Genomic DNA, 25897 nt, shown 5'->3' on the forward strand with positions numbered 1-25897 from the left:
TATGCGTATGAGGACCAAAAAGTTAAGCTATAATTCTTATATAAATAAAAGCTTGCATAAAATATTCGCCATCTATACATACAATCGTAAAAGCCGAAATGAAACAAACTACATGCATGCTTTACTTTTTTTACACAAAATGATTTAAGATTTATTTGTGAGTGGGACGATGGGTCTTGCCAACCGAGCTAGATTTGATACGATTGTACCGTGCTTTTGTAACTATGAAGGTATAATTTTTGTTCCCACTTTTGTTAGTAAAACCGCAAAAGTATGTTTTTTCTTTTAAGTAATCGACAATTTTTGTATAATATCAATATAAAATAAATTTTTGTGATAGTTAATGAGAAAAAAAAAAAAAATGGGTTGTATTTGACTTTTAGTTTAAATTTATGGGCCTTAATTGGTATAAATGAAACATACAAAGCCTAATTTCACCATTGTTCAATGTTAGAGCAATAGCAGTAGAAGAACTTTATACACCCTCTGTCCCGGTCATTTGTTGTCCTTTTGTTTTAGCACAAAGACCAAGAAAAAAGGAGATAGTCAATTACTAACTGACATGTGGACCAAATTGAGTGTGAATAAACAAATTGTTCATCAAATGCATTCCTAAAATAGAAAGGACAACAAATGACTGAGACACCCCAAAATAGAAAATGACAACAAATGACCGGGACGGAGGGAGTATAAAGTTCTTTCTATGCCATGTCATATTACGTCAATTTCAATACTTAAGAACTTTTGTTTACAACGGAAGAACTTAATATAAAAGTTCTTAAATGAAATTTACTTAAAAATGGACAATGTTGAAGTGTTTTTCACATTTTACAAAACTAATTTATTGGTTATACACGTTCTCATATTTAAAAACTTGGTTCTTATTTTCGAACTTTATTCTTAAAATTAAGAACAACTTTTCAATGCAATAGAAGAACTTTAAAAACAAGGTTCTTAGTGATAACCCCAATGTTAAGAACTACTATTGCTATTGCTCTTAGGGGGTTAATTGCCAACTTCGAGATTTTAAAACAAAATAAACCACAACGACACAAACTCGGCTCACGACTCACGCACCACCCACAAAGGGATAGGAAACTCGAAAATTGAAAAAGGAGAAATGAGAGCCGAGTTGTGGACTTGTGAGAGTTATACGTGATGAGCAGTTAATGGTGGGCCGTGAGTCGTGAGTCATGACTGGTGGCTGGTGGACACATGTCATGACTGGATGGTCATTGGTGGGTCACGGACGCGTTGGTGTTGGCTGGAAGTTGTCCGATTATTGTTAGGTATTTATGGCTTTTATGGGGGTACGTTGAGAAAGTTGGAGGAGGAGAAAATCAGATTCGGGTCCCTGAGGAGTTTAGTATTATAGTATGAAGGTTTAATTAATTAGAAGGGGTGTAATGGTCAGTCAGGCCTTACGAGTTCAGTTGAGTTCAAGTCGATTCAATTCATTTATAATATAAATATTATTTATCATATGATGTTAGATATACAAATAGTCATTTGTTTATACTCGATTAAAGGCACATAAATGAATTCTTTTTTATTTATAAACAAATTATGAAAAATACAATTATAATATAAGCATTATCTATAATACAATTTTGAAGATCACCCGTGCGGGCACGGGTTCAAAAACTAGTTTGTTTAATTACCTTTTTTATTTCCATTTTTAGTTGATGAAAGATTGCAATTTAAATGATTTTTTTTATTTATGGCAATATTATCATGCATATGACACGTGTCAATGAAATAAACATATGACACGTGTCAAAGTAATAGGTATCCGGTTTTAGCTTTAATATAATATATGATTTGGTATGAAATCGACTCGTCTTTTCCATGTCATGTGAATTATGAATGAGGTGGACGGTTAGAAACCTAAAATAAAGCGCAAAAATAAACAAAAGTGTAACTAACTAGAGAATTTAAAACAAGTCAGATAGTGACGCAGCAACATAAACATCAACATGTTGGGAAAGGAAATTGCAAAATAGCAAATGGTGAACCAAATCGCGATTGACAAGAAAAATCAACCAAGTAGCTGAAGAAGAAGAAGAAGAAGAAGAAGAAGAAGAAGAAGAAGAACAATGGCGAAATCGAGTGCCGACGATCAAGAGTTACGGCGAGCATGTGAGACCGCCATTGAAGGCACCAAACAAAAGATCATGATGTCTATCCGTGTCGTTAAGAGCGGTGGTGTTTGGGGTAAAACCGGTAAATTAAGTCGTCAACAAATGGCCAAACCTAGGGTTCTCGCCATTTCCTGTTAGTTTTTCTTCTTCCTTTTTCCTTTTAAATTTCCGTTTTTTGTGTTTTCTCGATTATTACTTTCTTATTATGTTTATTCCGTTTCGTTGTGGATTCATTAAATGATTACTCATGATCGTGTGGATTTTGTAATACGCTTTCATTCGAATGATTGAAATCATATGGAATTTGTATAAGTTTGTGCCAGATAATCCTCACTGCAATGCTCTTAAAATCGCTCTCTCGTGTTGCTAGGGTGTCTTATCTAGAATCTGTTATCAATTCTTTCATCGAGTCATCCACATTTTGATTTGGAAAGCTCATTGGAAGGAATCATGAATATACTACTATAAGAAAGAGCTTAGGGACCGTATAAAGTCCTCGTTTTTGGATCTATATTTTTAAACCTCAACTCGACGGGGTTACACAAAGTATATATATATATATCTGTATTACTTGAGGGATGACACTTAAATAAGAGAGATGATAATTTCTGGGAGTGTGTCAATGTGGTTTCTAACAACTGAGAAAGGCGATTTTGTTCCTTGGGAATATAGGTGCACACGGGGATGATAATTGGAATTGACAATGATTTCTCGAGGCAATCTCCTTATGATATAATGATATGGTGGATGGAGCATATGTCCAATCAAATTTTACATAATGTAGAATTGATTAGCAGCTTCTTATGTTGTTGAGCGGCAGTCACCACTTGGTCGATTGATCCTTGATGAAGTTTTCGTTATGGGTCATGTGAAAAATCTTTCTGTATGAATAGAGGAGATATGTTGCCTACATCCTTGGGAGCTTTTGGAATTTCTGAAGTAGACATTATACAAACTAGCTTGACATTGTATTATTACTGCTGCCTCAACTGTATTGTAGCTCCAAGTTTTCCTTCATTCTCCTAATTTAGTTGAATATCTTGTGCTTAGCTTCATCATAACATACCTAGAGATGATTGGAGCTTAGAAACAGTTTCAGGTGGTTTCAACAGATTGCTTACTGCCAAAATACTTCTACACTTGACTTCCCCTCCCTCAAGAACATACGTTTGAAGGAATATAATGGAGTATCGGAAAAAGGTCAAGCGGTGTACTGTTATGACGAAAGTATTATTAGGGCGAGTTAAACATATTGTTTACCTAAATGCAAATGAGTATATAGGCGTGGGATTAGACAATAGGAAAGTGAGAACTTTGATGTGGATTGGACGGTGTACATTTTAGAGGCTGTTAGTTACGAGAGGCTATTGGCTTTGGCAAGAGCTAAATTGTTGTATTTCAGGTAGTTGGTTGATCACAACTGTGACTTTATGGATAGTTTGTTTGGATTATTTTTCCATTTGTCATCTATTGTTTAGAAAATAGAATACTTTTATGGCGTTAGGTAATTTGAATGTGTCTTGATTGGTTTTGCCTCTACTAGTTAGGACGATTGACTCTTGGTCCATGCAGGGCCTTCTCTTGAATTTACAAACCTCTTAATAAGCGACATGGTAAGACTGTAAGTGGTGATAAAATAGTCGTGTAGGTGATGTAACTGTTCTATTGTATTAAGTCATAGGATCACGTGAGAAACTAAAATTGGATAAGATTTGAAGTGTGGTACTAGTAGCTTTAGGATGCTGATGTATAGAATTTAGGATAAGAGTGATGGGAGTCGAATGCCAAAGCCATCCGGATTTTATATATTCAGGCTATTCACATCAATTTTGGAGACAACAGCTGTCCAGTAAGCGACTTTTAGACTAAAAGTTTCAAGTTAGGCTCAAAATGGAATGAACTAACCCCCATTTGGGAAGCCCATCAAAGCTAAGAAACATGTGATTGGGTTAATCATAGACGGCCTTCTCCTAGCTTTATTGTTTCAGGTCTTTTTAATTCTTATATGCAAGTGTATGCAGATAAATAATTACAGAAAAGTTTAGAGGTATAAGAACATTCTACCTTTATATCAATGAGTAACAAATCTGTTAAACGTGGGATATCAAAATTTAATTATTATCAGTGGCCCTAGCTAAGAAGAATTTTAAAGCACCAACAATGCTTTAATTTAGTCCCATTGGAAGATGGAGCATGAAAATAAACTCAAGCTGAATACAACATAATTTCGCATAGTCTCATATGCATAACATCGAGAGAGGTTGAACAAACTCGAACAAACTCTATAAGTGTCTAATATTAAAATCTCTAATCTCTCTATTTCCAGGACCTAACTTAGTTCAGTGGTGGGCAATGCTCTAAATAATAATATTGACCTTTTAGGACAGCTTACTTAGTCTGCCCCTTACGTTGATGTTCCTAGATGCATGGCATTAAAATTATGGAGTAGTGCCTCACCACGACCTTTTTATAATGGTTTGTTTGTTTTTTTTTTTTTTTGGTTGTTGTTGTCAAAAACTACCTTATATTTAGGGGTATTTGTAGAAAGACTACCTTATATATATATATATATATATATATATATATATTTTTTTTTTTTTTTTTTGACTACTTTTGCTTTCTTTATTTTTGGTCAATAACTACCTAAGCTAAGAGTCTAGACATATTTGGGCAGTTTTCCGGCTTTAACCTATCTCACATGACTCTTTTATGTTTTAATCTTGCTTAGGTCCGATTTTGGGAAGACATGATGTACTTTCGCTTAACTTTAGTAGATGTTCGTTGTTATTATTGAAATGTGAAAACTTAAATTTTGCTTATTTTAAGTTAAATTGTAGTTTTGATGTAGTTGATCATTGTTGTTTGATGTTAGCAGAATCATGTGAGATAGGTTAATATCGCTAAATCGACCAAATCTCCCCATATTTTAAGCATAGGAAGTTTTTTACCAAAAAAGGAGAAAACAAAGGTAGTCTAAAACAAGAAAAATAATATAAGCTAGTCTTTTACAAATACCTCTAAATATAATGTAGTTTTTGACAAAACTGCATTTGTGTTTTGAGGCAGTCTTGGCTGCATTTGTGGTGCAAGGACCGAGATCTGGGATTATGGGTGAAACCAATTTAGAATAGTAACATACTTGGATGTGCTCATGTACTACACCCCTTAGTTGGCCTGTTATGTAGTTAATTGCTGAATCTGTTGACACCAATCTACCATTATGCAATTCCCTTCATGTTAAACTAGTTGCCTTGTTTTGTCATACATCATTTGTTATCAGCGACTTTAATTTTGACAGCCATCATTTAACGCAGTAAAACATAAGGCTCAGAGGACGAAAGCTTTCCTTCGTGTTTTAAAATATTCTAATGGGGGTGTTCTTGAGGTAATTTACTTCTTATATAATATTTCTGATATTATTTTAAATGAGGTGTGAAAGGCTTGTTTTTTTAGGTGCCTAGGCTGTAAATCTTTTATGTATGCCGTAAAAGATATTTTCAACTGGTTCCAAACATGCACAGATGGAAATGGTGGCAAAACTATGAATCATTTAGAAGTTTATTAAATTATCTGGTAGACCTATTGAGACTCTGCAGATTGCGGATATGGATGTTAAACTCTCAGTTCTGATATATCAGCTCTAAACTGGACTAACTTACCTTCGTTGTTTTGTTGTTGCTCATGAAGGCAGCAGAGATGTACAAGCTGAAGCATCTCTCGAAAGTGGAAATGAACAAAGAATGATCCCGGTGGATGTACATTTACTCGGTATTGCTCATCTTTCGTTTACCTATACGAGAATATTATATTTTTCTTTGCTTTCTGCGATTTTATGGTTTTTCTGTATGTTCTATAATCCATATAATGTTGCTCATATTGTTATATGATGACTTTCCTTAGGGGTTTGACAACCTTAAAAATCAAACCATCGCTCCTCCACAATGGACCATGCGAAATTCTGATGACAGGTATTACCTTTAGCGTCCTTGATCTCTTTGTAGAGCATTCGTCATGTTTATATAGCTCATTTGTGTGATACGAATGTGCAGAAATCGTCTCCTACTCTGTATATTAAATGTTTGCAAAGACATGCTAGGTCGTCTTCCGAAGGTTGTTGGAATAGATGTTGTTGAAATGGCTCTCTGGGCGAAGGTATGTATGACATTTCCACAGGAAATATATCGCGGTATATCCTCGAACTTTCTCTTGACTAAAAGACAATAGCAACGATATTAGCCTCATTTTATTACTCTTTAAACATTGTGTTCTCTTTTCAAGCAATGTCATGTCTTACAACTAATCTGGCTAAGACTGCTTATTCCTGCTGGTGAAGTGTCAAATCTCAATGCCTTGGTTGAGTTCTTTGGTTGCGGCATCAATTCTCTGACATTGTTTTTATTAAGCCACCCTTTCGGAGCCTTGGTCAAGTACATCTGGCAAGTTTTGCTATGTACTTTATGTCTCTCTATAGTCTATACTATTTGCACTAGTCTTGCAGCAAGGCTTGAAAATATTCAACAAGATTTCTTTAGGGGTGGCAAAATGACAATGCTGAGCATAGAATAATTTATTGGGTTGGATAACCCCCCAAAGTTTATCCACGACCTATAAAGTTTAAAAGCTGTAAGCCATAAGGTGGCGAGAGTAGACGCTCAATTATTCTGAACCTTCCACTGGTAAAGTTAATTTTATGGTTTTTTTCGACAGCATTTTTACGGTTTTTGTGGCTAGTATATTGTTTTCTGCGATCTTTCGTTATCTGTTTTTCATCATGTGTTTTTGCTTGTTACCTTACACACCTCAAGTATCAACTTGTAATGCACTACAGGAGAATACCACAGCCACTACCACCACTCAGGTCAATATAGAAGACGGACCTATTCCTACTATAACGACTGAAAAGGACCTGAAGGTGACTGTTGAGAAGGACTTGGTATCCCAAGCTGAGGAGGAAGATATGGAAGCTCTTCTCGGCACGTATGCATTCCCAGTTAACTGTTTTGTGTGTTTTTGTTTAAACTTCTGTTTTTTTTATGGCGCTAGCCAAGAAAAGGATCTTTTGTAGTTTAAATATTGTTTACTTCAATCTAGCATTGGCAATCTAAAGTTCGGGGTTTTCTTCAAAATCTTTGAGAACCCTATAAGTCAAACATTTTTCAAGATGCTTTTAACTCTATTACTTCTTATATTCTATACAAGTTTTTGCCTTATTGGATTATAATGAGTTCTATTTCGCGTTGTTTAGGTGGTATTGTAGGGGCTTGTACTTCCTAGTTCAGTGAGACATAGAAAGTCACTTGTAGCTTCATCAATGAAATCAACAAACTAGTTAACAGATATATTTATATCAACATAATATGATCTGTATTTGCTTCAAAATGCAGTTATGTCATGGGCATTGGTGAAGCTGAAGCTTTTTCTGAGAGGTTAAAGCGTGAACTTCAGGCTTTGGAAGCAGCTAATGTGCATGCTATTTTGGAAACAGAACCCTTGGTTGAGAAGGTAACCTGCTAAGTATATTTTTTAAAGATATTGTCTATTTGGATTAAGCTACAAGGCGTTTTTTAACTTTTTTGTTGACTGAACTCTGAAGTGGTGAAGTCTTCGTAAATGCTTGAGGTGGATTATATTCTTTGTTTCTTGTTTGAGCTACAGCCTTGTAGCGGTGTTATCTCCATTAATTCTGTGGAATGGAAGATGAATTCAGATTTATTTCTCATCCTTCTCTTCCTCTGGAAATAAAACATTGATGCCTTGGTCGCTTTATATGGAGGAAAAACCTTTGTTAAAACATGAAGATTAGGACAGTTGCTTCTTTTGTTTCAATGAGCTACTTGAGGAGATTCATTTGCCCTAGGGATAGCATAAGAATGGGTGCGTGATGTAATCTCAAAGCGTGTGCCTGACTTGTGAGTTGTGAAATCAATGTTCTACGCCAAAACACAGTTCGTGCACACGCCTTCTAGTTAAAATGTGCTATTGAAGCCGTTAATCTTACATTGATGATTCTTCCTACTGTTTAACATCTAAAATCTGCGTGACTACTGAGTTCAGTAAAATGGATGCAGAAAGTGATAATCCTTGTTTTTGCAGTGGAAATATTGCTTTTAAGGTGTCTCTGCTCAGATGGTTGTTGATTTCACTATGGATAGTGGTTTAGATCTATACTTCTCTTCGAAATGATTGAGTAGAAAATAATACTGAATATGAGGGTCTATCTTTAAGATAGCTATAATCATTCCTAATCGATATGCAAGCCGTTGATTTAGTTACTTGAAGTTGATAGTCAATTGTCGGAGGAAAGCCTGAAAAGAATGTCGCCAAAGTGTCGGGCTTCTTATTAAGCTTAGTATCTCTTTAAAAGCATTAAAACAATAAGAATGGAGTGAAAATACAAGCTGTCATGATGCGGTAAAGTAGAAATATGACAAAAAAGTTCACAAGAATTCCCATCCTGTCTAAGTGTCTTAACATATATTCGTGAAATGAACTGTCTTCTGATGCTTTATTTTTGAAAGACTAAACGCGTTATTTCTTTCCTGACAGGTTTCTTTTATTAAAATGAGTTCTTGTTTATGTTTTGTATGTTTAATTCTTTGGATTTGTCCTCTGGCTTGTTCATCTTCTTATTCTTGTCGCTGAAGTCTGCAATCCTTAATGATTTGGCTGATTCCCTGGGTGCAGCATGAATAATATTTCTTCATCGTTCTTGGGTTTCTGTTTGGATGCCTCTTTCAAGTGAAATTCAATGTGCAACCCCGTTATCGTGAAGGGAAAGTTCAAAGCTCTAACGAGTCGACTCTTCTAGAAAGCATCTCGTGAAGTACAAATGTACTTTATGCTTCTCATTAATGTCACTGCTATTGTCCTCTCAAAGGTTACGAAATATTCAATGTGATTTGTTGTGGGCTGTCGATAATTTGCATATGGGTTCCATTTGATTAATCAAACGTGATTTGTGTTACCAAAGACTGATGACTCAGATTTTAGGCGTGAGGCTATAAGTTTTCATGGTGACGAGGTGCGAGGGACAAATTGGGTTCTTGGAGAAACAATTTAAATTGAGAAGCTGTTTAAATAGAGAAGCTATATAAAACCCTAATGATTGTGAAGGTTCTGAAGGTTCCAAGTAATGATTTCGGAGTAGCGAGATGATTGATTTTGAGATCAAGACTCAAATCTAGATTCATGGCGTTGAGGGCGAAGAATCTATGGATCATATTTTACTATTGATCCCTCGGGTTTTGTCATTGCTACACTTATCCTTATCTATTTTTGGCTTGTATTGGGTTCACTCTTTTAGTGCTAAAGCTTTTAGGTTCGCATTGAAGAGAAAAATGAAAAAAGGGTTTTGTAGCAATGTTTGGAAGATGGTCACTTAGCTAGGTGGTGATCCTTGATGAACAGAGTTGTCGTTTTTTTTTTGAAGATATTACCACTATGCGGAAAAAATTGAAATGCTGATTTTTGAAGAGTTCATTGCCTTCTGTTTTAAGTTGTTCCATATTTGGAGTCAAGTGCTCCACTCTCACCACCATATTTCATTTTTCTCTTTGTCGATGAGATCACTTGTGAGATCTTAACAGCTCTATCATCTAGTTCTCCTTTTGTGTATGGGTGCCACCCTTGGTATTGTTTAATTCATTTCCCAAATTGCCTTCAATAAAAGAATAGTTCCTGAGGTTGGTCTTAGAAGCGTGATTGACTTGGTAGCATGCAAGCCTTATAATTATAATTTATATAACCTTGTTCTAAGTTGTTGTATCTCGTGACATTTGTCTACTTTTCCGTTGTTATATGAGATGCAATTGTACATCCATCTATGGTTTATTTAGTGTTGACTTATAAATTACGTCGTAGAGTATGCAAACGAATTCTCTCCATGCAGGTATTAAGAGGTGTTGATAGTGCCCTGAACTGTGTAGACGATATGGACGAGTGGCTTGGTATATTCAATGTGAAACTCAGGCACATGAGAGAAGACATTGAGTCGGTAAGTTAATGTTACTATTTTGTCTCTTTTGAAATTTCCTAGATGGAACCTCTTTTATCCAGTCAAAACTATCTTTGTTTACATATTGTGTTGGTGGTCATTTCCTTACAATTTGATACTTTCTTTGAAAAAGAGATGTTTTATTTGGATGTTAATTATTGAACTACTTGCCAAGGATCCCGATTTAAATTCTCATCTGCGCTATATGGTTTATGTTTGCTCAATCCCACCAAGAGGGTAAAGCTGATTGAGTATCAGTCACATGAATACTTTTTTTGTCTAATTGACATTTTTGTCTAGGGACAAATACAAGTAGTCTTGATTCTTGAAGGATAAGAAGCAAGTGATATATCAAGATTCTAGTATGTTGTTCATCAACTGTTTTGCTAAGTTATATTCAGGATTTTGTTTGTTTGTAATTTACAAGCAACAGGGCTCAAGTGTATAGTATAACGTGTGATACTGCAAGCTATGATATTGTATAGTATAACGTATGATACTGTAAGCTGTGATATTGTGTATCATAACATGTGATATTATATTACTAAATAATATCACAATTTTTTTTGGGTGTAGTATAAGTTGTGATATTGTTTAATATAACGTGTGGTATTGTATCATGGACTCATGGACTCAAAAAGATAGGGTGGACTTATGTGATCCTAATTCTATATATATATATATATATATATATATATATATATATATATATATATATATATAGAGAGAGAGAGAGAGAGAGACGTACCCACATCTAAAGTTTTCAATGAAGCTAAATTAATCACTTGGAAAAAGGTTCTTCTGTGAAACTTTAGAGAGAGAGAGACGTACCCACATCTAAAGTTTTCAATGAAGCTAAATTAATCACTTGGAAAAAGGTTCTTCTGTGAAACTTTAGCCTTTAGGATTAGGTATATGTAATTTTTTGTTTGTTCAATTAAAATTCTTGTATGGGTTATTGGGTTTTAGTTTTCTCTGCTTTACCCCTACCCGAATTTTTCGTAAAAGAAATGGATATACACAGACACTTCAACAGAGGCTCCTTTGTTCCTCGGTCTCTCAGGGTATTAAAATGCAGTATTGGTAGCTGTTTGAATTGTTGTTATATGGGAAGTCAGGATGTTACGTAAAGGGTAGCGGCGTTGCAGCCATAATTACCAAATGTGTCAAATCTACACCTCATTTGAAATTTAAGTTGGTTTTCTATACTTATAGCTCTTCTTCTCTTTCTACTTATTTTTCACAAATACAAACACCATTTACAAATCTAAATGTTTTCTAATATATTATCACAAAATAACGGGCAGTATAGATAAAGTCTGAGAAGTAACAGCAAAAATTCTGGCGTTTTACCATGGGGATTATATAACTATTGACAGTGTGGAGATGGTCTGAAAACAGGAGCATTTACAAAACATTCTCTGTGATTGAGCTGTTCCCAACTTCCCATTTGTGGATAAATATTGATAATATTGACGTAAGCCTCTGTTGCCCTAACTTTACTCTTGTGTTGTTCAGATTGAAACCCGGAATAATAAGCTGGAGATGCAATCTGTGAATAATAAAGCATTGATAGAAGAACTAGACAAGCTTCTTGAGCGATTGCGTGTGTCTCCCGAGGTATGCTTTGTTTTCCTTCTCTTTTCATTTGTTTACTAAAGGAAGAACATAAATTGACCATTTGTTGCATCTAGTATGCATCATGCCTGACAGGTGGTTCCTTTGAGGAAGGAAACATAACTAAAAACATAGAAGCATGTGAGTGGCTTAGTGGTGCGCTCCGTGGTGTCGAAGTCCCAAATTTGGAATCTGATTTTGCAAATATGCGAGCTGTATGTTCCACACAACTTCTGCTGCTTCAACTTTTAACACTATTGTAGGCCATGCATATTACATGTATTGTTATGATTAAAATGTTCAGTTTTCTCATGCACTATCATCATAGGTGATCACAGCTGACAGCATAATGCATACTGGCAATTTTGATGTTGTTCTTCTACTTGTCAAGTGTTCCAATCCTGCTTAGTGATTTTTGAGTATGTAGTTGAAATAAGTGCTCCACCATCGCAGCACTTGATACTTCTTTTCTTTGTATAAGATTACTCAAGATAGGGTGTGGCTTTTATCTTCTGTCTATCTTTTTGTATAAGATTATTCCTATAAATTAATTGATAGCCTCTATTACTTACAAAAATTACTCGAAATCTCTTCCATGTAAAGTTCTCAGATAGGTAGTCAACCATTATCTGGGAATATACGACATTCTACTGGTCTGAATGAGGAGTCATTCTTTTTCTGCACCTGATCTGGGGTTAGAATGAGTCAAGTAGAATGCCGTCTATTCCCGTGGCATCAGATGCAGAAAAAGAATGATTTCTCGTGTAAATGCCGATTGTTTCTATAGAGTTAGAAATCTGCATCAAGAGAAGTCATGTAGTAGATCCTTTTCCTTCCAAACTAGGAAATAGAAAGTCATTTGTCATTGTAAAGTTATCCCTATGAAAGTTATTGCACTAACTCTTTTCAAACGGATCAATAATGGCCCGTTTGCGGATCAATAGAAAGTCGTGTAAATGCCAGTTGTTTCATAGAGCTAGAAATCTTCATCAAGAGAAGTCGTGTAGTAGATTCTTTTCCTTCCAAACTAGGAAATAGAAAGTCATTTGTCATTGTAAAGTTATCCCTATGAAAGTTATTGCACTAAATCTTTTCAAACGGATCAATAATGGCCCGTTTGCGGATACTACTTCTGAAAGAATTCTAGGGGTATGCCTTGAAGAATAAATTAGCCAGTTGTGTGGCAAGCAATGGAGTCAAGGAGTAATCTTCTAACTAAATCTTTCACCTCTTGGAAGAGATTCGAAACCTGTAAATATTTAGCTCACAGTTATACTGAAATTGATGGCATTCTCCTAGGCTCAATGTATTTGCTACGTCCATTATTTCACGTTGCTTGGAAGTGGGGATGTCAATGGGAAAGGTATAAGTGGCCAAAGTGGGTACCATATCGCACCCGTCTGAGTTGGTGCGGGTATGGGTAGATTTTTAGCAGGTGGTGGAGCGAGTATGGTTATTGATCATAATACGAGCCATGGGTAGTGGGTGGGATTGAATTTTGCATCATACTTGCTTCCTACCCGCCAACTATTAAAATATTTAATACTAATATTACTATTCTATAGAGTTTTTGTTTTCTTGTCGAAAATCAATGAAAATTCTAATTAGAAAAGCTAAAATAGATAACAATACAATTGAATATTTATAGTGACTAAACTAGATTTTACTTAAAATATTGACTGAAGTTACGGTATAAATGAGTAATGGGTAAATGGGGTGAGTACGGTTTTAGATCCCAAACTGTTGGGGTGGGTATGGTTTCGGAAACTTCCACCGGCCATGGGTGGTAGCGGCAGGTATGGGAAGCGTTTTTCTTAGTGGATACGGTGCCAACTGCCAAGTGCCTACATTTGCCCGCTTTGCCTTGATGAGATTCCTACTCAGAAGAGTAGAAATTCTTTGGAATAGCTTATGTCTGCTGTTATTTGGTTTATTTGAATAATGTGTAGTTTCTGGTTTTTAGGATACCTGAGTTTCATTTCTTCCTGCCTGCTCATCTGATTTGGAGTGACATGTCTTTCTAGATTAAGTTTGTCCTTCCCAAAAAGCTGTTCGGTGTTTGTTGATCGCTGATGTCCATCAGGAAAGAAACATTGGCGTTTCATCTCCTTTTCTCCTTTCCTAGCACGTGTGATTTTGTAAGAATTCCACAGTAAATAGCTCTCATTCACTACACTTCCGTGTTCTGAGAATGTCACAGGTTAAAGAGAAGAAATCAGAACTTGAGAAGCTTAAGAGCACTTTTGTTCGTAGAGCAACTGAATTCTTGAGGAATTACTTTGCCAGTTTGGTGGACTTCATGATCAATGACAAGAGCTATTTTTCACAGGTAGAGTAATAACTAGACTTGGCAAAATGGGTCAGACCCGAATGACCTGACCCGAAAAGGCTGGCCCGAGACCCGAAAATGACCCGAATACGGCTCGAAATCCGAATTGACCCGAGCCAACCCAGACCTGACCCGAACATTGTCTGACCCAATATTGACCCGACCCGAGGTGACCCAACTCGAAAAGACCCGGCTCATAATTGACCCGATCTCAATTGACTTGAAGTGACCCAAAATGACCCGAAACGACTAGTACTAAGTCATATTAATATTATATATAACAAAATAAAGTTTCATTGGTTACAACAGTCCCTAATAAATAGTTAAATTTGAAAAAATAGTATTTCCTAATCAAAATAGTACTAACTTAAGTGCTTAGCCATTAACTCAAAAGCAACCCGACCCTTAAATGACCCATACCAGAAAATGACCCGACAACAAGTCACCCGAAACCCGAAATGACCCGACCCAAACTGGCCCGACCCGTACCCGACCCGAGTGACCCGTTTTTGCCAGGTCTAGTAATAACCATATTTCTATTCGTATTTCTAAGACATCGACATGGTATATATTTAACCTTTTGATCATCGTTGACCAGCGTGGACAGTTGAAACGACCTGACCATGCTGATCTGCGATACAAATGTAGGACGTATGCTCGGCTTTTACAACATCTGAAGGTGCTAAAACCAGAGGCTATTGTGATGTAATTACTTGCTACATTTTGGACGTCCTCTTATACCTTTTATTTGATGATCCAGAGCCTTGATAAGAACTGCTTGGGTCCATTGAGAAAAGCATACAGTAGCTCTCTTAATTTGCTCCTCCGTAGAGAGGTGAGGGACCTTATCAGTTTACTATTGTGTTTCATATGGCGCTGTAGATAAGTGGTGTAACTGGTAAGGGAGATTCCTACTCTCCAGGGGAAAGGTTGAAATCATTAACCTCAAGAGTCAAGTCGGTCCCCTGATTCTCAAAAATTTACATTTCTCAAATACACAAGTTGCGCATGTCCACCTAAAACTTGTTATGCTACCAACAGAACTTTTAAATGTTTCTGAGCTGTGGATGTCAGCTTCCTATGCAGCGGTGTATCAGCTTTCCACGCTGTGGTGTGTCAGTTTTCTGTCTAGATTTTGACTGGTGTCTATAGACTGTAGACATCCAACAACGATCATTTCCACCCTGATTAGCACTTGTCCTTTTATCTTTTTGTAGATAAGTTTACTCATTATAGTATGAGAGTGCAATGATTTTGCTCTCATTATTTATATTGGTGCACCCCAATGGTGTCTTTTATTGTACCGAGTCTCCCCCCTTCCTGCGGTTATGTTTTCGTACGTGGGGGTCCATTCCTTAGGTGTCCAATCAATACATGAGCATCAAACCCTTGGTGTTTTCTGAGTTTCTGTACATGGGCATTCCTTTTGTGTCCTTTAATTAATAACCTCTATAAAAAGTAATCTAAAAAGTCATAACTAGTTCACCGCCAAGTATTGGTGTACGATGTACCTTACGTTCTATTTAAAAAAACATTTTCCATATTTTCAGGCCCGAGAGTTTGCAAATGAGCTTCGAGCTAATACTAAAGCGTCAAGAAATCCAACTGTTTGGTTAGATGCTGTTGCTGGTGCTGGTCAAGCTGTGAATAATACGGATACTTCTGCCGTTTCTGAGGCCTATGCCAAAATGCTAACAATATTTGTCCCACTCCTTGTCGATGAGGTTGTATCCAAGCTCATCATTAATATGACTTTTGGTTTATTGGTTAAAATTGTAATGATGTTAATGGGAACCTTTTGAATCTCAGAGCTCCTTCTTTTCGCACTTTATGTGCTTTGAAGTTCCTGGAACTCTACCGAATGGTAACAAGTCATCGTCAGGTGATGCCTATGATGATGATCTTGGGATTATGGATATCGATGACAATAACCGCAAAACAGGTAACTTATATCTTTCAGCAAAACTTCATCGTAATTTCTGATGCATTTAAACAAACAATATATTGCTAAATGATGGCCATATACTGCTCAAACATTGGTCAAACGCACATAGGCCAACGTTTTAGCAAAACTGATATAAGGGAGCTCGGCTTGTTGAAACTTGATAGTACATAGCTGAGCTTCTTCAAATATACAAAGTCTGGGTGAGGTGAAGAGTGTTTTGAATGCATTGTTATTTCCAGCCCACATCCTGATCCGATTAAGCTAGTATTTTTATATTTACTAATTTAATGACTCAGATTTAGGTTGTTATCCATAAAGAAATTGTATCTTGGTGGGTACTTTTGACCACATTAAATGGGTAGTTCCAATGTAGTAGAAGTTAAGCGCTTTTTTTTACACTTTCTTTGAAGATAATTGCGAACGCTATGCTCTGGTGTTGATATTTTAGATGCATTTCCTAGTTCATGGTAAAGATTTCATGCTTAAAAGTTAAAATTATGAAGTGATTTCTGAGAGAACTTTCTGTCATATCTGGCTTAGGTATAAATCCAGTGGAGTTGGCTGCATTAAATGAATGTCTTCAGGACTTGCTTGATGGAATTCAGGTAATTTTTCTATAGATAATCTTCTGTTTTAGACATACATGTTCAGATATGTTACTTGATATCTGCACTTATGTATAAAATGGCTAGGATATAGTGACATGAAGTTTTACTGTAGTTGGCATTATGTCCTTCTCCAAACCTTAACTTGTTACTACCTCCAATTCTTTGGAATTGCCCCACTTCTTAAGATTTGTGAGTACTATTTTAGTCTAATGGGGCAATTCCTAAGACTCCGAGGGAGTATTTTTTATGTGCTATTTAAATAATACTCATTCTGTAGTCTGTCTCCGGCAATTGTTTTAGGTATGCATTTTTGGTCCGTCTTAGTTTATAGTTTACGTTTCCTTTTTAGTATGATTCATGTGGTATAGAATGAATGATGGGTTTCCTAGCCCACTTGCGTACTTTTAACATAAAAAAAGTGGTCTAATAACAAACGTAAAAGGGGTCAATTCAAGAACTTATTTGTCCAAACGTGGTACAAAAAGGAATAGAATACTAAACCTGATGGGAGACAAAATTGCCAACCAAACTAATGATTCTTGTACATTAGAACCATTTGGTCTGCATGTTTCATTTCTTTTGTACATATTTGGATTCTAAAAAAACATTAAAGTAACCATCTACAGTTATTTTCTGCCAATATAACCACAATGTAGGATGGCAGTTCTCGTGAATTTTCGTTCTTCCGTGGGTTATAGCCTTATAGGTTGGGGTGGAAATAGAGTGAGTTTTGTTTTGGACTTGTCGCGTGACATTTGGTGTGGGAACTCTCATTTGAAAATCAGTTCTATGACCTCTTCAAAATTTCCTCAAGGAAGTTACCCTGTAAGTAGTCTTATGGGATGACAATTCTCATCATTGGGGTGCATTGTTTTCTAGACTTCCTAGTTAATGGGAGGAACCTTCAAGAGTTGCTTGCTTTTGTAAAAATTGTTAAAGAAATGAAGAAATAATGTGGTTCCGTAATAAGTTATTGCGTCTCTCTTAAGAATTCCTACAATCCCATTAGAAGACACGTGTATTAATGAAGTGATGTTTGGCTAGGTGTACTTACTGTGTGCGGTGTGGATGATAAATTCATTGATCAATATTTTGCTCACTTAATCTTCAGTCTTGTTTTTATGTCACCTATCCTCGTCTTTCTAAGTGTGTGTGTGTGTGTGTGTGTGTGTGTTTCTCTCCTTGGGAAAGAAGGATAACAAGAGATCTAATTAACGAAGTTTTGAAGATGGTTCATTGGCTGTTTGGTGGTATACTTTAGATTGATGGGAATTAGTGTATTCTGTATGAAAAATCCTTCTAAGCATTAAAAGTTAAGGTTCTGCCTTTTGAAGTTGCTGTATAGTCGGAGTCACGAACTCCACTCTCATTCTCCTTTAGTATACGAGTATCACCCTCTTAGTATCTATTTATACATAGGCGTCATACATCCTTTTACTGATATCCTTTATGACCTCAAATAGAAAAATGTTCAAGATACAAGGCTTCAAGTTGTAAAAAAATAGTATATTCTTGATGTAAGACTATAAGAAACAACCAACATTATCCTAGTGCCTCAATGGCTCCCGCAAATTGCGAAGTAAGGGGGGTACGAAGCCTTACCCTTGTGTTAGCGGTTGTTTCTGAATGACCCAAGATGAAAATTGCGTCAAGAACTGCATCGAAGGACCCCTACTTTACAAGAGAAAGAAGCGCAACCACTTTAGTGAACCATTTTGATTTATTTCATCACAATTCAGAACCAAAGAGTAATGATTGTCATTGTCAGACGAAGTATAAGAAACTATTCCTTTATTTTGATCCCTTTTATCTTCACCAGGAGAAATGTCAGATTGAAAAGTGTCGGGTACGGATTCCTCTCTCATATTCATGAGTGTCATTGTCAGACAAAGTATGGTTCCATAGTAAAACCACGCGAGTTCAGAAGCACTTTGCTGTGTGTTCCTTCTGAAACAAACAAACTTGTGCTTTGAGAGGTTTGTGTATTTGCATGCCGTACTCAGTTTTCATCTTAGACCACAGATGCCCTGAATTATACATTCTAATCAATGTGGAATTATATAACTGCCTTGAAGACAACTGTCGTCAACTTTATTCTTGTTGGATGATTGGGTGTCTAATTTGGGTCCTTCCGAAAAATGAAAACTTGTAATGTCATTCTTGTGGAGTCGTATGATATCTCGTTATTCATTCACGAATATGCTGTTGATGCATTTGGATTGCTGTGAATGTTGTGGGCATTGTCAGAATCCCGTTCAGGATCGTAGATTTTGAGTGTTAAAATCCAATATGACATGACGGATTTCAATTCTAGATAGGATCTTAATTTTCTAGTATGATCCTATTAAATTTACAATTTCTAATGTAGAACTGTGTAGAGTTGCAGTAATAGAGATTTTTTTTTTTTTTTTTTGTGTCATTCCAATTTATTTTGTTACTTTCTTGTAAGATGTAAAACAAAAACATGTTATTATGTTATCTCATATCATAACAATATGTAATTAACACATCCATTCATATAACAATATTAAAACCATAAATTAGTGACAATATATGGATAAATGTTGATATTTAAGTGTTGATTTTCAACAACAAAAATTCACCATAGTCAAACATTAATTATGTTTTTCAGTTAGTTTGTAGGAATTTATGATTTTACAATCCACTACTACGATTTGATCCTACTCACATCATCAAATCCAAAGTAGGACCCAATCTTAACATCGTCAATTGTTCAGCCATGTATTTTTGGTGGGCAGTAACAACCTGGAATCGGTTATGGCTGAATACTCAGTCGTTCAAACACATTTCCACTCCCAAGTATGATATGGTTTGAATGCTTTACACAGCTTTACGATACTTGGATGTGGAGTGTCTTTGACACTTGGAAATTTTCTGTAGTTAAGAGTATTGATAAAGCTTCAAGCCTTCAATCATGAAGCTCTTGAAGAAAGTATGAGAAGAAATATAAGGTTTAGGAAAACGCTCTTGATAGTTTGTACTAATCTACTAATTACGAGCATTCAATTCAAACAACATAGTAAAGAAAGCAGTTTGAGAGCCATTTGAGATTCCAATGTTGTCGTAAAATAATTATGAGGTCATAAGAATGTAGCTGTATATTGTGCGGCGAGTCATTAGCGGGTGAAGGGATGTTAGCTAACACCACAACTCTTCAGTTTCTAAATATTGTCCCAGGCTCCAAAGGCACTGAATGGCTCACTAAAGTGGCTGCTCTTCTTTCTCTTGTGAAGTAGTGGTCCTTCGATGCAGTTCTCGACGCATTTTCATCTTGGGTCATTCGGAAACAGCCTCTTTGTGTTGTTAACACAAGGGTAAGATCTAAGATCATCGACCCCCCCCCCGCAATTTGCGGGAGCGGGTGAGACTTTGAGGGTAATGTTGTTGTTGTTGCTCCAAAGGCACTGAATCTTGTTTCTTATAACAAAAATTTGAAAAGTTAAAAGTCTGTTTTTAAGGATGCCATATTCCTGGATGCTGGAGCCAATCTTACTTCTGGAGTGGGAGCTGGTATCCCTTTGTCAGATGTGTACAGTCGCTCTTTGGAGGAGGTGTGGCCTTAAGCAATGCTTCCTAGCCATCCTACACTCCTTTCGTTTTCTCTTAGGGTATGTTTGGATAGCATTTTAGGAGAGAAGGGAAGGGAAGGAAGATTTGGGTTTTGTGGGGGGTTTGTAATGGAGTAAGAGAGTTTCCCCTCAAAATCTTTCTTATGTTGGAGAGATGACTATTTGTATAGGAGAAGGGAAAAAGGAACCCTTCATTTCCCTCCAACGCTATTTGCTAACCAAACAAGAGATATCTCTCTCAACAAGGCCTTAGGGATTTGGGCGGGTAAGGAATTGAGCAATTGAAAAAAAGGACATGGAAAACAAGTGCTGAACTTCAGTTGTATGCATTCATTGCAAGAAATTGTTGTGTCATACAACCTTCTCCTCATCAGCGCCCTCTAACATTGTTGCCTAATAGATATCCCATTACATAGCTGACATATCAGGCACCTCAACCATGTTATTTTTTAATTGAACCCCAGGAAGATTTTTATGCCGTTGTGGATTGGGCCTACAAAATTGACCCATTGCGATGCATATCCATGCATGGGAGTACAGAACGTTATCTTTCTGGTCAGAAAGCTGATGCAGCAGGGTTTGTTCGTCTGTTACTTGGTGACCTTGAATCAAGAATTTCCATGCAGTTTAGCAGAGTAAGTTTCACCCCTAACATGTCACAACAATTTTTTTCTTTGATTGTGATTTCATCGCATTATCTTCATTCCTTGCAGTTTGTTGATGAAGCTTGTCATCAGATTGAAAGAAATGAGAAGAATGTCCGACAGATGGGTGTCCTGGGTTATATCCCAAGGTGTAGATCAATTTAAAGCTATTTAGATAGAGACTAGCCTCGTTCTTTCTGTTGTTTAGACGATTCATGATTTCATTGCTAGTACTCTTTTGGTTGAAGTAAAAGTCTTGTGGAATGGGTAGTAACACTGGTGCTATCCGTTATGCTCACCAGTTGTCATTACCTATGGAGCATCTGGTGATTCTAGATCATTAGGTGTTCTTGTCATCCTGAGTGCATTAGCTGTTTTTGCATGTCTTAGCCTATGTTACTCCGACTCGGCTTGAAGGGTCGGACACGGGTGCGTATCCAAGTGTCGCACACTTGTTTTTTATGAAAAAGTGTTAAGTTTTTGGTCTAAAATGAAGTGTCCGAGTGTCATACCAGTGTCCAAGGATCGAGTGTCGGACACGGGTACACAAGCTCATATGAAGTGTCGAAGTAACATAGGTCTTAGCTACTTTTGGTAAGCTAGAAAGAAATATTTCTGTGTGCCTTTTGTTTTGAGTTGTTGGTTGAGATTCATACTCATCACACCTTTTAGAATTACCTTGTTTTATTTGTGGATAGATTTGCTATACTTGCAACTCGTATGGAGCAGTATATCCAAGGACAATCCAGAGATTTGGTTGATCAGGCCTACACAAAATTTGTGAGTACCCATTTTACTAATTTTCAGGAAATTTGGGTGTAGTTCTATCTGCTTCAATAACATTTATTTAAAATAAATGCAGCAGTATCTCCAACTAATTAATTATTTAATCAAATTTATCGACCATGATCTTCTTGAAGTCCTGAATCATGTAACTTGGAATTATTTCATCTTTATTCCAGACAAGATTAGTTTCTATTGACAGTGAAAAATGGCCTCTCCTAGCTGGCTTTCAACTTGTGTCCTAGTTGAGCTTTTTATCTAGCAGTCTACTTGAAAGTCTCAACTATCATGGGTGTGCCTAATATTTGTTTTGTCAGACTCGAAGCTGCTGTTCTAGTTTAGTAGTTTAGAAATGTGTCCATAAATCACTAATGAATAGGAGAATTATTTTTGGTAACAGGTCAGCATTATGTTTGTGACCTTGGAGAAGATAGCACAGACTGATCCAAAATATGCTGATGTGTTTCTTTTGGAGAATTATGCTGCATTCCAGAACAGGTATACTTGTTTCATTTTTTTTTTTTTTTTTTTTTTTTGCGCTAGCCAGCAAATTCTCATACACTATCCACCTCAAGAAGCTAACAGTGTATGCAATTCATTTCACAGTTTATATGATCTTGCAAATGTTGTCCCAACACTAGCAAAGTTTTATCACCAAGCAAGCGAATCATATGAGCAGGCCTGCACTCGTCATATTAGCATGATTATATACTACGTGAGTAAGCTGACCATTTTTCTGTGCGAAATATTTCCCGGATAGTACCTGGCTCTTTATTTGTTCTAGTTCATGTCCGTTTAAGCCTTAGTTCTTTGAGCTCCCGTTTACAGCAATTTGAACGTCTCTTCCAATTTGCCAGAAGGATTGAAGATCTTATTCACACCATAACCCCCGAAGAGGTAATCATCTGAAGTGCTGTTATTTAACAAAATTCTGCAATTCTTTTTTTGAAGGTGTTAAAGTTTATCGCCGGTTTCTCTACATGTCACCTAAAATAATTCTGATTGGGTCGAACGATAACCCTCGCGCAACTGGCACGTCAGTTGTTTGGATTTGATGGTTATTATATATTTTACGGAGAATATATGCTCCCTACAATTAACATCTACCTCCCATTTTTCCATATTTGGTTGAGAAGAAATACCTTCCATTACCTTTCTAAGGTCACTACAATTACAAAGCCAACAAAAGTTAGAGATTGCAGATTTGCAGGCACTATTTTCTATTTTTTTTCCCACTTTGTCGGTGCTGTCAAGTTTTGTGGGTTTTACTAATTTAAATAGGAAAATGATTTATGCTCTGAATTTGGGTGCACTATTAATTATGCTTTGGTGTTCTTAGTTATTTAAATGGAAAATGATTGATTCTCAGGTTTTAACATTGCTCTTTTTCCTCTTCAGATTCCTTTTCAGCTTGGTTTGTCAAAAACGGATCTCAGGAAAGTGTTGAAAGCTAGCTTGTCCGGGGTACGTCAGTAACAATATGATTGACCATGTTTGGCTGTGTAAAATCTGTCTAATATTGATGCTTGGCCTCGATTCAGGTTGACAAGTCCATCCAAGCGATGTACAAGAAATTGCAGAAAAACTTGACTTCTGAGGAGCTATTACCCTCTTTGTGGGATAAATGCAAGGTGAGCGGAATTAGCTTTTGGATTTGAATGTCAGAGCACAAACAACTTCATCTGTTACAGAAATACCTTCCACCTTCAGATTGGGAAACTATTTCAAGTACCAAAAAAATTATTAAAATGATAGTGCAGAAGTTTGACTGGGAAAAACCTTTACATATAGCATACCTGCAAGGGTTATGTATAAATAGTGGGTTAGTGTCGGAGCGAGTCATGTACTTTCAGGTGACCCTTGAAAGAAAATGGAAGGTGTTTCTGAATCAGATATTAGAAATACAAAATTTACTGAATGCAAGGAAGTGGTCATCTTGATTGTCGTTTTTATTATGCTCTTCTATTGTATGTATGACAAAGTTGCCTAATGAAAAGTGTGCATAATGCAGAAAGAATTCCTTGACAAGTATGAAAGCTTTGCACAACTTGTTGCCAAGGTTTACCCCACCGAGAATATCCCCTCCGTCGTCGAAATGAGGGATCTTTTGGCGTCGCTGTAAGAACTACTTATGTTTATAGTTTGTTATGCTTCATTTCGGCCTTTGCCATTAGTATATACTCCAGCAGATATGAAATCCTACGTGATAGTGTAGTTCTTTGGTAATTTTGAGTGTCATTTACCGACGAGGTAAATTGACGTATGATTTTTGCCACGTCTGAATTTTGTGCTTCATTCATTTAAGATCATAGAGCAAAACTTCTGTAGATGTATTAAAATTGATCAAGTAATTGGAAAGTGATAGATTATGGAAAGAGAAAAGGATAGCGTAGAGAACGATTCTTTGTATTGGTGTTTGAATATGTGTTGCTTTTTATTCTTTGTTTTGGTGGTGTTTTTTTTCTGTCTATGTAAACTTGGGTGAGACTCTACTCGCTCTCTGGGTTTATCGCTTATTAATAAAAAAAATGTATTAAAATTGATATACGATTTTGATTTTAGCTTAAGCACTGTTTGGTTTGAGACAAATGGAGCCGTAGGTAGCACGAGATGGTAACGACTAACGCGACAGACTAACAGACTGGATGTTCCGGTAAGCTACGAATTAGATCTTGGAGTATTTTCGGAGTTATATTCAAGGAAAAATATGACACTTTGAGATGAACATATTAGCCGAAGATGTCCCATTTCCAGGACTAAGAAAGGCGTAGAGGAACATTGTTAGCAAACCTGACAAAAGCAATCCGACCTAATTGATCCGATCCGAAAAGGCCGATCGAAACTCGAAATTGGCCTGAAATACATCACCCGAAACCCAAATTGACCCGACCCGAACATGGTCCGAGCTTTCTTTACCCGTAACTGACCCGACCCGTCCCGGCCCGAAAATGACGTTCAAATACCACCAAACCCGAAAATGACATGACAAAACATAACTCTAATTGAACCGAAAAGTCTTGAAATGACTTTTTATCTCTTATTCATTGACTCGAAAATGACGACCCGAAACAATCCGACCCGCTTGACCGGAAACATATCCGACCAACAAACCTGAAACCCGAAATGACCTAACCCAATCTGAATTAACCCGAAATCAGTGAGAGACCAAACCCGGCCCGAATTGACCCGACTCGAACCTAGCCCGATTGACTCGTTTGCCAGGTCTAATTGCTAGTGAAGGGAAAAAGAGTAGTTATAATATATTTACACGGTATCGCAATCAGGTCTCATCTGGGTAGCACCAAAACGGATTGAAACGAAACGGACACGTGACACAGCATCCCATGAAATTAAGGACAGTGAACAAGTTATTCAAACTTAATAAAAAAAAATTATTTTATAGTTATAGACGTACAATTTTATTTTTATAAATTATTTGATATTAAATTTAAGTAACTGAAGGTAAAGTTTGACATTGATTATAATTTATAACTCATTTTCCACCTAAACCCATCTTATAATCAACCTCTTTCAACATCTCATTCGTCATTTAAATAACATCATTCATTCCAACTTCAACTCATTTCTCCATAAAACAACCCAATACCATTCACTTTAAATTCAACTTAATTTCGTTTAAAGGTGTGTCCAATTATCATGGACACTTGTCTGACACGTGTCCAATTACCATGGACACATGTCGAATACGTGCCCAAATAAATGAAGAAAGTTAGACACAGCTTTATAGGTGTCTGACACGTTTTGCCGCCTATCCCACAAGTGTCGATATCCAATACAAAAACGCCGGTTAAGTAAAGTGTTCGTGCTACCTATCATCTATTACAATTCTATTGATTTGAAAGCTAATCAAATGTAAGTCTCATTATAAACGGGATCGGATCCCTTTCATAAAGAGGCAAGTGGGAGGCCAAATGGTAACCCATTTGGTTTTCCACTTGCCCTCCCACTTGTCTCTTTGTGAGAGAGATATCTGACCCGTCTCTTATTATAGACGGATATGCCCGTCTAAAATGAGAATTTGTGTTCGATAAGAGTCTTTTTTTTTTGGAAAATGAGATAGCGACACCGGGTATTACTCAAGTCAGTAACATCAAGGGTATTTCAGTAAAATTTATCCATTATTTTAACTTTTCCATTTGAAAAAATAGATTCATTAAAAAGGGTAAAAATGGAAATTTAACTTGCTTTTGAGATGAAGTTTGCTAAAAGCACAGGCATACGATAAT

General features: G+C 36.5%; 1 protein-coding gene across 1 annotated transcript; it reads left to right on the top strand.

Moving 5' to 3' along the window:
* The first annotated feature begins 1929 nt into the window (after positions 1–1929).
* On the top strand, positions 1930–24097 carry LOC141597103 (exocyst complex component SEC3A-like). Its single transcript, XM_074417451.1, has 25 exons — positions 1930–2274; positions 5456–5526; positions 5829–5909; positions 6042–6109; positions 6191–6293; positions 6970–7118; positions 7526–7643; positions 10030–10134; positions 11653–11754; positions 11829–11966; positions 13952–14080; positions 14679–14759; positions 14841–14915; positions 15631–15804; positions 15890–16022; positions 16566–16630; positions 20688–20858; positions 20937–21016; positions 21566–21647; positions 22051–22148; positions 22257–22365; positions 22479–22547; positions 23049–23114; positions 23192–23281; positions 23662–24097. The coding sequence occupies exons 3-25, from the start codon at positions 5895–5897 to the stop codon at positions 23770–23772; spliced, it is 2331 nt and encodes a 776-aa protein (XP_074273552.1). The 5' UTR covers positions 1930–2274; positions 5456–5526; positions 5829–5894; the 3' UTR covers positions 23773–24097.
* The last annotated feature ends 1800 nt before the right edge of the window (positions 24098–25897 follow it).

Source organism: Silene latifolia, chromosome 8 (genome assembly GCF_048544455.1).
Source record: "Silene latifolia isolate original U9 population chromosome 8, ASM4854445v1, whole genome shotgun sequence".
Classification (NCBI taxonomy): Eukaryota; Viridiplantae; Streptophyta; class Magnoliopsida; order Caryophyllales; family Caryophyllaceae; genus Silene; species Silene latifolia.

Bases quoted from the DNA above. Each gene is read 5' to 3' on its own strand.
- LOC141597103 (XM_074417451.1), top strand. The intron at 16,631-20,687 runs GTAATTTTTCTA...ATTGAACCCCAG, and splicing joins ACTTGCTTGATGGAATTCAG to GAAGATTTTTATGCCGTTGT. The intron at 23,282-23,661 runs GTGAGCGGAATT...TGCATAATGCAG, and splicing joins CTTTGTGGGATAAATGCAAG to AAAGAATTCCTTGACAAGTA.